Source organism: Scylla paramamosain, chromosome 30 (assembly GCF_035594125.1).
Source record: "Scylla paramamosain isolate STU-SP2022 chromosome 30, ASM3559412v1, whole genome shotgun sequence".
Taxonomy (NCBI): domain Eukaryota; kingdom Metazoa; phylum Arthropoda; class Malacostraca; order Decapoda; family Portunidae; genus Scylla; species Scylla paramamosain.
Window position 1 is genome coordinate 19,471 of NC_087180.1, and position 15,530 is coordinate 35,000.

At 37.7% G+C, this 15,530-nt stretch overlaps 1 protein-coding gene across 1 annotated transcript in view; it reads right to left on the reverse strand.

The window, feature by feature from the left end:
- Positions 1 to 4,556: 4,556 nt before the first annotated feature.
- The window catches only part of LOC135116045 (von Willebrand factor A domain-containing protein 5A-like), a 22,892-nt gene continuing 11,918 nt past the window's right edge, over positions 4,557 to 15,530 (reverse strand). The window contains exons 5-8 of the mRNA XM_064033263.1: positions 13,458 to 13,671; positions 12,964 to 13,090; positions 6,143 to 6,287; positions 4,557 to 4,773 (exon numbers count right to left, since the gene is read on the reverse strand). Of these exons, the coding sequence (XP_063889333.1) occupies positions 6,146 to 6,287; positions 12,964 to 13,090; positions 13,458 to 13,554 (366 nt within the window). The 5' untranslated portion in view covers positions 13,555 to 13,671 and the 3' untranslated portion in view covers positions 4,557 to 4,773; positions 6,143 to 6,145. The remainder of the gene's footprint in view (positions 4,774 to 6,142; positions 6,288 to 12,963; positions 13,091 to 13,457; positions 13,672 to 15,530) is intronic.

Below are 15,530 nucleotides of genomic sequence, written 5' to 3' on the forward strand. Positions count from 1 at the left end.
TTTCTTTTCCTGTTTTAATTCTTTTTTGGGGAACGTTTTTCACACACATATGTAAAATTTTTATACATTATTTTCTTTTTTTTCGTGTTTTTTTTTTTTATTTCACAGAGAAAATGTTCTTCCTGCGTGACAAGCAAGGCTCAGATTCTTCTAGGAAAACACACAATTAATCCTCTTCTTCACGCTGTCTTTCTTTTTTTTTTTTTCATTTATTTCACAGAGAAAATGTTCTTCCTGCGTGACAAGCAAGGCTCAGATTCTTGCAGGAAAACACACAATTCATCTTCTTCTTCACGCTGTCTTTCTTTTTCACACAGGCATCCTTAATTTTACTGCATATCTTATTGTTTTTATTTTTTCTTTTTTTTTGTAATTTTCAGGTTTTGTTTTCCATACATAATTTTACTACCTTCTCCTTTTTTCCTATTTTTTTTTGTTTTGTTTTTGTTTTATCCTCTTGATCAAGTTACGCTTTCCACACAAACATCGATAATATTATTACAGCACGTATTTTACTTTTTCTTTGATTTTTTTTTTTTTTTTTTTTTAACCTCTAAGTTACGTTTTTCATTCTTTTTAACTTGTGTTATCTTATATTTATTTCTTTTCTTTATTTTTTTCATGATCAAGTTTTTTCTTTCCACACATGATATATGCATATTTTTCTTCAACGTTTTTCTTTTCTTTTCTTTCATCCTCCTGAGCAAGTTACGGTTTTTATAATTATGCACATAATTGTATGAGAGAGAGAGAGAGAGAGAGAGATGAGAGAGAGAGAGAGAGAGAGAGAGAGAGAGAGAGAGAGAGAGAGAGAGAGAGAATGTTTATACTTCACTAAGTACACATGTATGTACTGTGATGTCCAGGTAACAAAAGCCAAAAGACAAGGAGTCCGTGCACCACAACATTTGGTTCTCTTGCGCAACACAAGAGAGCCATGAAAGCAAGGGTGGACTTTGCCGCGGCACAGGCAGCGTCACATCTCAGGCCTGGGCACACAGAGAGCAATGTCTACAGCGACACTGGCACACCTGTCCTCAGCAAACACTTTGAGACGCCCGTATGTACTGGATGGCACGATGAAACACCCGCCAAGAGAAAAGTGCGAGGCACGCAGCCAGCAGAGCGAGGGGCAGGCGCCGTTTTCTGGAGATGCAGACATTTGCACTCTTGCTCACACGTCCTTCACATTCATCAACAGCTTTTCATACTTTTTGTTGTTGTTTATAGATAAATGCTCTATGATCGACACTGACCCTTTTTTTTTTCTATCAAAATAAAAAAAAACATTTAAGAAAATATTTTCATACGAATAAAAAAGTTTTCTAATAATTATTCTAATAAATATTAATTTTACGACGACTTGTTAAAGAAGTAGTTATTGACAGACCTAGAAAAAAATGCTCCCCTGCATGACGAACTACTTCAAAACACTGACTGAATTAAAATGTTGAAGAGTTATGTTGCAATTAGCAAGACCATCTTCTATTTTACATATTTTTATTTTTCTATTTTTTTTCTTTACATAAATCTGGTTGTAACTCCTCATGAACATGTTTCACGACAGTACGCTATCTACACAAAAAGTATCATTAAGCTACAGTGATATTTAGTGACGTGAAAACAATACGGGGAAATACCCCAACCTTACACCCCACTATTATGGGTCCTCGTGGCCCAGTGGGTAGAGTGATGGACTTTGGAGTTTTGAGTGAGGGACGCCGAGGTTCAAACCCCACTCAGAACTCACAAGTCAGAACTCACAAGAAACTTCAAGGGCATCCTCTCCATCGCCACGTGTGCCTAACAAGCACACAACACCACGTGGTGATGGAGCTTCGTCACCACGTGGGCCTAACAAACACACAATAGGTGACGGAGCTGCCCACGGGAGGTGAGAGAGCAACACCTCCCTGTGCCTCCCACGGGAGGTGAGAGCTGCAAGGGGCAATATATTATCAAATAATAATATTATTATTATCATACCCATTAATACTTCTACTACCCATTAATACTTCTACTACCACTACTACTGCTACTACCACTACTGCTACTATGTTTACAACCACCCTACCCTCGCTAGAGGTAGGGTAGATGATTTTTCTTTTTTTCTTTATATTTTTCACATATGAATCCGTTATTTTGTAGTAGTAGTAGTAGTAGTAGTAGTAGTAGTGGTAGTAGTAGTAGAAGTATTAATGGGTATAATAATAATAATATTATTATTATAATTATCATATATATATATATATATATATATATATATATATATATATATATATATATATATATATATATATATAATATATATATATATATATATATATATATATATATATATATATATATATATATATATACTTAATTTTATTACAATATATTTTTTCATTTTTACTTTCATTATCTTTCTATTTTTTTTTCTTTATTTGTTTTTATTTATTTATTTATTTATTTATTTCATTTTTTATTTATTTTTTTGCACATACTTCCTAAATAATTTTTTGTTGAAGTTGATTTTTTCTTTCTTTTTTTTTTCTTCATTTCATTCTCTTGAACAAATTGTCTTTTTCTCTCTTATATAAATATTTTCTTTTTACTATATATTTATTTTTTCATGCTTTTTAATCTTTTTGTTGTTCTCTTCGAGAAATTGTTATTTTCACATATGCATTCATTTTTTTACTACACTTTTCTTTTTTTCCCTTTTAATTTCATTGCATGTTTTTTTTTTTCAAAGAAATAATGTTGTTAGTGCATGAAAAACAAGACACCAATTTCTTTTGTTAAAAATACTTTTATCCTCTTCATCATGTTAAGGTTTTTCACACATACATCCATTAATGTCTCTTTTTTTCTTTTTTTCGTTATTTTTTTATCCTTTTCAATTTACATTTCTCAGACATATATACGTAATTTTACTGCATTTTTTCTTTCTTCTTTGTTATATTTCATCCTCTTCAACAAGTTCCGCTTTTCACGCAAACATCCATAATTACAGTGCGCATTTTCCCTTTTTTTTTTTTTTGTATTTTCTTTTACATTCTCTTGAACGTGTTACGTCTTGTTTACAAATATATCTTTTGTTCTTTATTTTTCAAGTTACGTGTTTTTATTTTTTCCTTTTATTTTATTCTTTTTTCCTTTATTCTTTTTCATCATGATTAACTCACACATACTATATACATATTTTTCTACAACATTATTTTTTTTTTCTTTTCTTCATGTCATCCTTCTGGACAACTTACGACTTTCACACTTATATACATACGTAACTGTATTGCAAGATTGTGCTCTTTTATTTTTATTTATTTTTTTCACGTTTCAGTTTGTTTTTTTGCTCATCAGTAAGTCATATGTTTCCCCTTTTCTTTGTTTTCCTGTTTCTTTGTTTTATTTCATCGTCTCACACAAGTAACCCTTTTCTCACAAACATCCCTAATTAGGGTACATGATTTTTCTTTTTTCTTTATATTTTTTCACATATCAATCCGTTATTTTACTGCTTATTTTCTTCTTTCTTTCGTTTTCTTTTATTTTTAATCCTCTTTATATATATATATATATATATATATATATATATATATATATATATATATATATATATATATATATATATATATATATATATATATATATATATATATATATATATATATATATATATATATATATATATATATATATATATATATATATATATATATATATATATACGAGTATATATATATAAAATATTTACTATAATTTTTTTTTCCTTTATTTCGCATTTTTCCACCGCAATAATGTTGGTGCTGCATAAAAGGCAAGGCTCAGACTCATGCAGGATAAAAAAAAAAAAGACAATTTATCTTCTTCATCAAGTAAGTTTTTCACGCATCCGTCCATAATCTTAGCACCTGTTTCTTTTTATTTTTGTTTATCTTTTTTTTCCTTATTCTCTTTAAATTACTTTTTTTTATTTTTGTTTATTTTTTTATTTCATTTTTTTTTTATTCTTCAAGTTTCTTTTTTTACACAAACTATATACATATATTCAGGAACATATATTCTCTTTTTTTCTTTTCTTTATTTCATCCTCTTGAACAAGCTACGGTTTTCACACTTATATACATAATTTTTATTATATAATATTCTTCTTCTTCTTTTTCTTATTTTTTTTTTTTTCTTTTTAGCGTTTTTTTATTTAATGATTTTCTTCACATATCTTTTTGACATTTCTTCGTATTTTCGTTTTCCTTCGTGTAATTTCATTCTCTTGGATGAATCCATCCATAATTGTTACATTTTTTTTTCTTTTTCTTTGCATTTTTTTTTTTACAAACACGTCCATTGTTTTACTTTGTTTTTCTTGCCGCATGAAAAGCAAGGCTCAAGTTTATGCAGGAAAAAAAGCTAATTTATCCTCTTCATCAAATTAATTTTTTTTTTTACACATGCTTCAATAATTTTGAATTTTTTTTTTTTTCCTTTTTTTTTTTTGTCCTTTTCAAGTTCCGTTTTTTCCCATTGATATACATCATTTTACTATTTTTTTTTATTTCCTTTTTTCTGTTTTATTTTTTACGTTACGGTTTTCACACACATACATAATTGTATTACAATATCTTATTTTTCTTCTTTATTTTTTACTTTTATTCACATTTTCACGTTTTTAATTTTTCTTTCTCTTGAAAGATATATTTTTAACATTTTTCACATTTTCTTTTCTTTGTTTTTCCCTCTCGGACAAATCACGCTGCTGCTGTGAGTAAGAATGCGACATGTACCTTAAATCTGAGGAGAGAGAGAAAAAGACACGTTACAAAAGTGTTGTGGTTTGAGCAGCACAAGAGCAACAAGATGCAAGACTGGTGCACGGAAATAAGTACACACAGAGATAGCGCACCTAATGAATAGCACTTCTAAATGCACCTTGTCAAACAGTGCTGGGTGGACAGAATGGACACAGGAATCGGGTTGCTAGTGCTGAGTCATTAGGGAGCTTTAAAAGATGAGATAAATGTATGGATGGAGATGATAAGAGATAATGGATTCAAGCTTGAAAAAAAAAAAGTTATACTTAAAAAAGGACTGGAAGAAATTGGTTCTCAAACAGAATGGTGGATGAATGGAAGGGACTCAAGAATCAGGTTGTTAGTGCTGAGTCATTAGGGAGCTTTGAAAGGAGATTAGACACATGAATGGATGGGGATGACAGGTGGAAACAGGCAGGTGTGCTTCAAACAGGGACTGCCACATGTAGGCCAGATGGCTTCCTGCACCAGTCCTTGTGTATTGTGTAAGAAGTGTTCTATGTTCTCACATCATGACTGTTTTTCACAGGCAACAGATTATTTTAATCAGAATCTTGAGGATGATCTTTTTACTGCTGGGATGGCAGTGTTTGGCAATGACTATATTCATGAAATAACACTTGGAAACTGCAATATTTTCCATAAAAGACTGTAAGTGGAAGGTATAAACTCTTTGTTCAATCAATTAAAAAATTGAACAAGTTCTTGAAAATACCAATAACTTTCGCTAAACTGTAGAATCCTTGTGAAACTGTCAACAGCCCACCCTGCCACACACCACCTCACCCTTCACATCACCTCTGTTCAGTCAGTACTAGTGGTGAACACACTCTTGGAAACCCTCACAGCTTTCATTAAACTGATAGAAGGGAGAACTCATGTTGAACTTATGTTGAACAGTCTCCCTGCCACACACACCACCAAACAGCCTACTCATTTCCAGATACTGTTTATTTCTGGGCAAAGTACAGTGCCTTTGCAACTCATGGTCTACACAATGAAGGGATCACCAAGGAGATTAATGAACCGAGTGAACCTAAACCTAATCTAACCCTCAGATGAAGACGTTAATATTACTTCAGTATCATCCAACTCTTCTTATTACCTCACCTAAACTGACTCTTCACCTCACCTCACTTCACCTAACCTGACACACAGAGAGAGAGAGAGAGAGAGAGAGAGAGAGAGAGAGAGAGAGAGAGAGAGAGAGAGAGAGAGAGAGAGAGAGAGAGAGAGAGAGAGAGAGAGAGAGAGAGAGAGAGAGAGAGAGAGAGAGAGAGAGAGAGAGAGAGAGAGAGAGAGAAGCCCCATAAATAAACAAAACAAACAAATCCGTTGGCTCTTCCCACCTGTCATGAGTAGCCAGGTATGGGTGGCTTGTCATAGATGTCCTTGAGTGGCGCCAGGATTTCTGTGCCCCCCATGTCGGCTTTCATCGCGGCCTGCAGCTGGCATGCCTCACGCAGCGTTGCCTCTGAGTACACACGACTCCCCCTGCAACAGTCACACCACAAGGATTACGGTAAGCACACACACACACACACATACAGAAGACAGTAGGCACCCGCTGAAATAATAATTACTCCCAGTGAGGTCTAAAGCACTATTCAGGGGGTGCTGTGAACTTATCATTAAACCCAGCTGTGACCTCATTAAACATTTCTCTTTGTGTCTCACAACACAAGGGGGCAGTCAGAGCCTGCCCTTTAAAGACAACTCTCTTCCTCCACACAAAACTACAAGCACCTAATAACACACACACCCTTCACTCGAAAATTAAAAATTATCATGGCGACTCCTACACCAGCCTCGGAGTTCCCATTTGGGGAGGGGACCTCAAATGTCCCCAAGTCGGACTGCTCTTATGAGGTGTCTTGACACCCCCGTCAACTTTTTCTTCATTAACTTCTGCAATATTCACGGTCTAAGATCTAATTTTCAATCTGTAGAACACCACCTCTCCTCTTCGAAACCTCATCTTCTTTTCCTCACTGAAACAAAGGTGTCTAAGGCAACTGACAGTAACCCTTTTTCTGCTCTCTCCTAATTTCTCTATCCTACTCGCGTGCCCACGCTCCTGAAACTTCAGAGATTTCCAACATCTGGCTACGACTACAGTCACTCTCAAACTAAATTTATCTGTGCTGTATACCTCTCACCTAACTCCTCTGGCTATAAGAAATTCTTTGACTACTTAACTTCCAAAGTGGAGCACATTCTGACTCTCTTCCCTTTTTCAGAGATCTCCATACTTGGAGACTTTAGTGTTCACCACCAGCTTTGGCTTTCCTCTCCCTTCATTGACCATACTGGTAAACTAGCCTTCAACTTTGCTATCCTCCATGACCTAGAGCAATTGGTGCGACACCCTACTCGTCTTCCTGACTGTCTTAGAGATATGCCCAACATTCTTGACTTTTTCCGTTGGGCTCCTCAGATCACAACCTCATATCTGTATCTTGTCTTATTGCTCCAGTCCCTACTCAGGATCCCCCTAAGTGAAGGTGCCTCTAGCATTTTGTCTCTGCTAGTTGGGAGAACCTGAGGAGGTATTTTGCTGATTTTCCTTGGAATGGCTACTGCTTCCGTGTCAGAGATCCGTCTTTGTGTGCTGAGCGCATAACAGAGGTGATAGTGTCTGGCATGGAGGCGTACATTCCTCACTCTTTTTCTCGATCAAAACCTTCCAAAGCTTGGTTTAACACTGCTTCTTCTTGTGCTATACAGGATAGAGAGGTGGCCCACTAAAGATACTTAAGCCTTCCATCACCAGAATCTCATGCACTTTATTTTTTTCTGCTCAGAACCATGGCAAGTCTGTTCTTCAACTAGCGAAAAAACTCCTTTATTGATAGAAAGTGTGAAAAACTTTCAAGATCTAACTCCCCTTGTGATGTCTGGTATCTAGCTAAAAATATCTCCAATAACTTTGCTTCTTCTTTCTTTCCTTTATTTCAACCAGATGGCATTAGTGCTATCACATCTATGTCTAAAGCTGAACTCTTCGTTCAAACCTTTGCTAAAAACTCTATCTTGGACGATTCAGGGGTTGTTCCTCCCTCTCCTCCACCATCTGACTACTTCATGCTACCTATTGAAATTCTTCGCAATAATGTTTTTCATGCCCTCGGAAGGCTTATGGACCTGATGGGGTCCCTCCTATTGTTCTCTGAAACTGTGCCTCCGTGCTTGCACCTTGCCTAGTCAAACTCTTTTAACTCTGTCTGTCAACATCTACCTTTCCTTCTTGCTGGAAGTTTGCCTACATTCAGCCTGTTCCTAAAAAGGGTGACCGTTCTAATTCCTCAAACTACCGTCCTATTGCTGTAATTTCCTGCCTATTTAAGTTTTTGAATCTATCCTCAACAAGAAGATTCTTAAACATCTATCACTTCACAACTTCTATCTGATTGTCAGTATGGATTCCGTCAAGGCCGCTCTACTGGTGATCTTCTGGGTTTCCTTACTGAGTCTTGGTCATCCTCTTTTAGAGAATTTGGTGAAACTTTTGCTGTTGAATTAAGCATATCTAAAGCTTTTGATAGAGTCTGGCACAAAGCTTTGATTTCCAAACTACCCTCCTATGGCTTCTATCCTTCTCTCTGTTGCTTCATCTCGAGTTTCCTTTCTGACTGTTCTATTGCTGCTGTAGTAGACAGTCACTGTTTTAATTTTATTAACAGTGCAGCTCCTCAGGGTTCTGTCCTGTCACCCACTCTCTTCCTATTAATCATCAATGATCTAAACCAAACACTCCTACGCTGATGATACCACCCTGCACTTATTCCACGTCTTTTCATAGACGTCCAACCCTAGAGGACTTTACTTCCCTACAGGAAGTAAACCTTTCACGCAGGGAAGCCACAGAGCGCATGACTTTGGATCTCTCTAAAATTTCTGATTGGGGGAGAGCAAACTTACTATTGTTCAATGTCTCAAAAACTCATGCCTTCATCTATCAACTCGACACAACCTTCCAGACAACTATCCCCTCTTTTTCAGTGACACTCAACTGTCCCCCTCTTCTACACTGAATATCCTCGGTCTGTCCTTTACTTATAATCTGAACCGGAAACTTGACATCTCATCTTTATCTAAAACAGCTTCTAAGAATTTAGGTGTTCTGAGATGTCTCCGCCAGTTTTTCTCACCCCCCCCCCTTATCTGCTAACTCTGTACCATCCTTATCCATCCATGTATAGGGTATGTTTCACATGTCTGAGGGAGGTTCTACTCATACTGCTCTTCTAGACAGGGTGGAATCAAAAGCTTTTCATCTCATCAACTCCTCTCCTCTAACTGACTGTCTTCAGCCTCTCTCATCGCCACAGTGTTACATCTCTAGCTGTCTTCTACCGCTAATTTCATGCTAATTGCTCTTCTGATCTTGCTAACTGCATGCCTCCCCTTTTCCCATGGCCTCGTTGCACAAGACTCTTCTTTCTCTCATCCCTATTCTGTCCACCTCTCTAACGCAAGAGTTAACCAGTATTCTCAATCATTCATCACTTTCTCTGGTAAACTCTGGAACTCCCTGCCTGCTTCTGTATTTCCACCTTCCTATGACGTGAATTCCTTCAAGAGGGAGGTTTCAAGACACTTATCCTTCAATTTTTGACTACCGCTTTGGACCCTTTTATGGGACTGGCATTTTAGTGGGCTTTTTTTTTTTTTTATTGGCACAAGAGGAGGAGGAATACAAAGGAATACAAAGGAATGAACAGACAGCAACAGCCCTACTGGGCCTAACGAGGCTGTCTGTGTGTCTATTCTACCACTACCACTACAGATTCTAAGAGTTAGAGGCTGGAGGACACTAGGGTTCAAAGGAAGGAAAACAAGAGAGCATAGGGAGAAGGAAAGGCTAAGATGTGATAGGAAAGGATGAAAGAGAAATTATACTATTCACTACAGTAACTAAAAAAAAAAAAAAAGTACGCAAAGTATATTATATGAGGGATTGCTGCGAGGTGATTGTCCAACCTTTGTTTAAAAGTTTCTATTGTATTACTATCGACAATATATGCTGGATGAGAGTTCCAGACACTTATAATTCTATTGAAGAAATAATACTTAGCCTCGTCTGATCTGAAACGCTTACCTATAATCTTGTAACCATTATTTCTAGTGGTGTTGGAACTGTTAATGATGATATAGTTGTTCACATTTACGTTATCAAAGCCCCGACACATTTTAAACAGCTCAGTTAAGTCTCCTCGCATTCGCCGTTTCTCTAAGCTGAACAAGTTGAGTTCCCTCAAGCGCTCCTCATAAGGCTTGTTCCGCAGTCGTGGGATCAACTTGGTAACTCTTCTTTGGACTCTCTCCAGCTTGTCTATATCTTTCTTGTAATGGGGTGACCAGAACTGGACTTGGAAGTGAATTATCGCCTTAACGTAAGCTAACTTCCAATCCTCGGGAACCTTACCGCATTTAAATGATTTGGTGAAAAGCAATGAAAGGGGCTTACAAATTTGAAATCTAGTTTCTTTCAGGACACGTGGTGCAATACCATCTGGGCCGGGGGCTTTGTCAGTTTTCATTTTATCAATTGATTATTTCTTTTTCATGAAAAACGCAGACAATTAAGGGGTTATGTTGTGGAGCATAAGGAGTGGTTCGGGGATTGTATGAATATTTTCCTCTGTAAAAATTGAAGCAAAATAATCATCCAGTGTGTCCGCGATCTGAGTTTCTTCGGTGACAAAATTACCGTTATCTAGTGTAATGTGATTAATGTGAGATGTAATGACTTTTTTATTTCGAACGTAACCGTAAAATTCTTTGGGACTGGATTTAGCAATGCTTGCAATATACATTTCTAGATTTTTCTTACTCTGTCTAATGAGCTTTTTTGATTCGCGTCGGAGTCTGTCATATTCTAGTTTATCGGCCTCATTCTGAGAGAACAAATATTTACTGTAGGCACGATTTTTCTGCAGTAGTTGTGACTCAGTGTTGTTTGTCCACCATTTAGGTTTGTTTCTCTTGCATGGACGTTTTTTACGCATAGGGATACATGTCTTCACACCATTTTATAAAAAGTAGCTACTTAAATTTCGCCCATGATTCTTCAATGTTACTTTCGCCAAGTTCAGCGTTCCAATCTGCGACAGAAAGAATTGACCTGAGTCTCTCGTAGTCTCCTTTTTTATAAATGAAAACTTTTTCGTTGCTAACAATGTCCTTATATGCTTGAAGGCTGATGTTAAAAGAGACAATCTTGTGGTCACTTGTACTAAATTCAGGACCAATATTAACGTTAGATATTAAGTCATCGTTTGTTGAAAGAACAAGATCTAATATGTTGTCACCTCGTGTGGGTCCTTGAACGTGTTGCTTTAGGGAACATTCTAATAAATTATTATACAAGTCGTGACCAGAGTGAGAGTTAAGTGGATTTCCCCATGAGTTAACAGGTAGATTGAAGTCTCCACAGATGACTGTATCAAAAGTGTTACTTATTTCAGTAATTTGATCTTGTAAATTCTTATCAGAGTAAACATTGTGAACCGGAGGCCTATAAATAAGACCTATAGCAGTTTTCTTAGAACGTACTCTTAAATGCAAGAAGACTGAATCTATATTGTTAATCTTTTCAGTTTTTAGTATGGTTGGCTGAAGACTGGCTTTCACATACAGCAATACACCGCCTCCTATCCTGTCTTTTCTTTCACTGCCGAACATTTCATAACCTGGCAAGTTGTATTCCGCAAGAAAGTCTCTGTTTGCAGAGTTCAGCCAAGATTCAGTAATACCAATAATGTGATAGTTTTCTACAGCTGCCAGGGTTTCTAAATCTGAAAATTTATTTCTAAGGCTGCGAGCGTTGATTAGGCAAGCTTTTATAGTGTTGCACATGGAGGTTGGGTTGTGCGAGGAGTCTACTAAGAGTCTGGAGCTACACGATCTTGCTGGTCTTTTTTTGGTCTGAAAATAGAAACTTTATTACTAAGGAGTCTGCCAAGTCGTGCTGCTCCAATTCCATTCAGGTGTAAACCATCCGGCTGAAACAGAGAAGGTTTATTGTAAAAGTTGTCCCAAAGATTAACAAAGTCTACATCTTCCTCTGCGCAGAGAGAACAAAGACGGCTGTTAGTGCTGAAGGCTCTGTTGTAGAAGGCAGCTGGTGCCCTGGTCCGGGGGAGGATACCTGAAACAATAATGTTATTGGATTTAGCGCTGTATCATCCTCTTGAACTTTTCCATGAGCTCTTCAGACCTAGTGTTTTCGACATCATTTGTACCTGCGTGAGTAATAAAGAGGGTATTATTATTAGATCCGCAGGCTGCCTCGTCGCATGCTGCCGTGATGTCGTCTAAGCGTCCACCAGGCATGCATAGACGCTTACGTGTCCTACGAGCCCTGCCACAGAACTCAGAGAGCTGACCTCTGACTATTGAGTCTCCGACCAGTCTCGTCTCTTGTGCATCTTCCTTTTCTTCAGCTAGGATCTGGTACCCGTTGTGTGTTGAGATGGGCAAAGATTTCTTAACATTAGTGGTGGTGGCACGATTACTGACTAAAGTGAATGGTGACTCTGCAAGCACAGCATGTGGGCGGGCAGGAGCCCCTGGAGTGGAGGAGGCAGGTCTGTCAGGGATGGCAGGAACAACATCTGTGGAGGTGCAACCTGTATTAGAGACAACGAACTCTTTTAGTGCTTCAAGCTGTTGCACGACGTCCTCATACTGCTTGCACTTCTCCTCGTATTTCTCGTTGAGTCTCTCTATCTTACTCTGGAGGTGACACAACCTGCAGGCAGAAAAATTCCGGAAATACTGAGGGGCAAACCTGCCACGACAGGCTTCGCATTGACTGAGAAGAGAAGGCATGACTCATTAATCAGAGCGCTTTTGAAGTTTCAGAAAAGATGTGACCATAAATTGAGCAAATGAAAAGTTTATGCATGGAAATCAGATACTGCTGTGTTAGATGCCTCCAACACTGGGTCTTGAAAATGCCACAAAGACCAATCGCTTGCCTAGAGTCTTGGTCACGAGTGAGACTTTTACAAACCGGCGCTTGCAGCTATGAGGAGGAGGTGGAGGAGGAGGAGGAATGGAAGTAAATTAAAAGATAGAAGATGAGAAAGATGAGACAAGATAAATATAGGAGGAAGAGGAAGAATGACCTCTCACTTATCCTAACCCAGTCTGGACCACTCACTTCTTGAAGAGCACTGAGAAGGATGAGCCGAAGCTGACAATGTTGAAGAGGCAACCCAGAGGCAGACTCTTCAGGAACAGAAGAAGTGTTGCCCGGGCACTCTCTATCTTTTCCCCATGCATGCTTCCTGTTGGTGAGGTCAGTTTAGGTTAGGTTAGCACTGCACAACTACAGTACAAACTCACTGAGTCGAACTAATTTTGGGGTTAATTTACGTTAGCTTAGTACAACCTTGCTGAGTTGGACCCTTGAAAATCCCAGTAACTTCCCTCACATCCTGCTTAGGAGTCACAGTAAGGAGTTATTGTTGAACTATTACTGGAAACATGGAAACATCCTTCAAAACCCCAGTAACTCCCTCACAGCCTGTTTAAAAAGCTATGAAAGGCATCATATCTGCTTAGTCCTGCACTGACAAGCCTTCCAGCATCCCATCATATCAGTTCTTGGGTCATACTGACCTTGTCCAGCTGCCCCACCTGCCTCCACCTCACCTGAGCGGTCGATGACAAAGATAATCTCATTCCTGCTGGAGTAGGTGTTGGTGGGCACCTCTGGGAAGAGGTTCAGCATGAGCAGGTCATCCTTCATGATCCCAGTGGCAGAGCGTTCACCGGTATCCCGCAACAGGTGGGGCCGTTAGGCACTCCTGTAGTACACCAGCATGCTCCAGCCGTGGTCGCAGCTGAACCCTCCGTCCTGGCTCACCTGCGGCATGGACAGGAGATTAGGTTGGGGCATGGGTTAGGTTAGGTTATGCTGCAATAGGTCAGGGCATCAGTTGGGTTAGGTTGCAATGCTGGATCAGCTGATGTTATTTTCATGGACAGAAGAAAGAAAACAAGACCTAAAAGGTTTATGGACGTAGAGAAGGAATTACAACACACACAAACACACACACACACACACACACACACACACACACACACACACACACACACACACACACACACACACACACACACTGAAAAAAATTAAGAAAGTACTTTGTTATCGTGGACTGGAAAGACTTTGAACATGCAGAAGTTGTTCAGGAAAAATAGGATGAATTTATAAGGATATATAATACTGCTGTAGAGAAATTTGTACCTAGAGGAGAAAGATGTAGAAAAGGTAAGGAATAGTTCAATACAAAATGCAAAAAGGCTAGAAATTGTAAGTTAAATGGTTGGAATAGATGGAAAAAAAGGAAAACTGAGAGCAGATGGAAGGAATATATTGATGCTAGAAACAAGTATGTTGAAATAATAAGAATGGAGAGAAAATACAATCAAAGAGATATAATAGAAAAGTGAATAAATGAACCCAAGCTGTTCTTTAGACATATTAATGGGAGGATCAAGAAGAGAGGTGTATCAAAACTGAAAGATGAAGGAAAAATCTATGAGGATGCACAGGACATGGCGGAGATTATGGGCAAAAGTTACAGATCAGTATTTACTGTGGAAGGGGAGTTTGATGCTGGAAGGGATAATTTGGTGAGGAATACGCTAAGTACAGTACCAGTCAGTTATATGAAATACTTACGAGTATGATGATTGAGGACCTTGAAATAAATAAAGCATCTGGTCCAGATGGAGTATCAAACTGGATATTGAAAGAATGTAGAGATCAACTGGCTGATAAAATTCACAGTATGGTGGTGACATCATTGTTGCAGGGAAGGGTACCAAAAGATTGGAAGAGAGCAAATATTACACCAATATTCAAAGGGGGAAATAAAGAAAACCCACCAAATTATAGACCAGTGTCATTTACTAGTGGTGTAGTAAAAGAATGCGAAAGAACAATAAAGGAAAGATTGATGGAACACTTGGAAAGAGATAAAGTTTTGGTAAATTGTCAATTTGGATTTAGGCGGGGAAGATCATGCTCCATGAACTTATTGTCCTTTTAGTCAAAGGCAGTTGATATTGTGCAAGAGAGACAGACTAGTGATGGTGTCTACTTAGACTTGAAGAGGGCTTTTGACAAAGTACCACACCAAAGATTGCTATGGAAGATTAAAAAAATAAAAAAAAATATGGAAAAATTGGAGGAAGACTGCTGGAGTGGATGAAGGATTATCTGGATGATAGAGAGATGAGAACTGTAATACAAGACCAGAATTCATCCTAACTGAAAGTAACTAGTGGTGTCCCACAGGGATCAATGTTGGGACCAATAATGTTTGTGATATATGTGAATGACATAAATGAAGAGATAGATAACTATATGGACTTATTTGCAGATGATGCTAAGCTGATGAGAATGGTAGAAAATGCAAATGACTGTATGGTACTGCAAGACAATTTAAATAAGATAAATAGATGGAGTAAATCTTGGCAAATGGAATTCACTTAAAGTAAATGTAAAGTAATGGAGTTTGGTAAGAGTAAAAAAAGAATACAACATCATTATGGGATGGATGGTGTGAACTTAAAGAAATTAAAAGAAATGGATTTAGGAGTAACAGTTACTGAAAATTTGACTCCGGGCAGATACATTGATAGAATTACTGGAGAGACGATGAATTTGTTAAAAAGAGTAAGAGTGGCATTCTCATATTTGGATAAAGAAGTGATAAA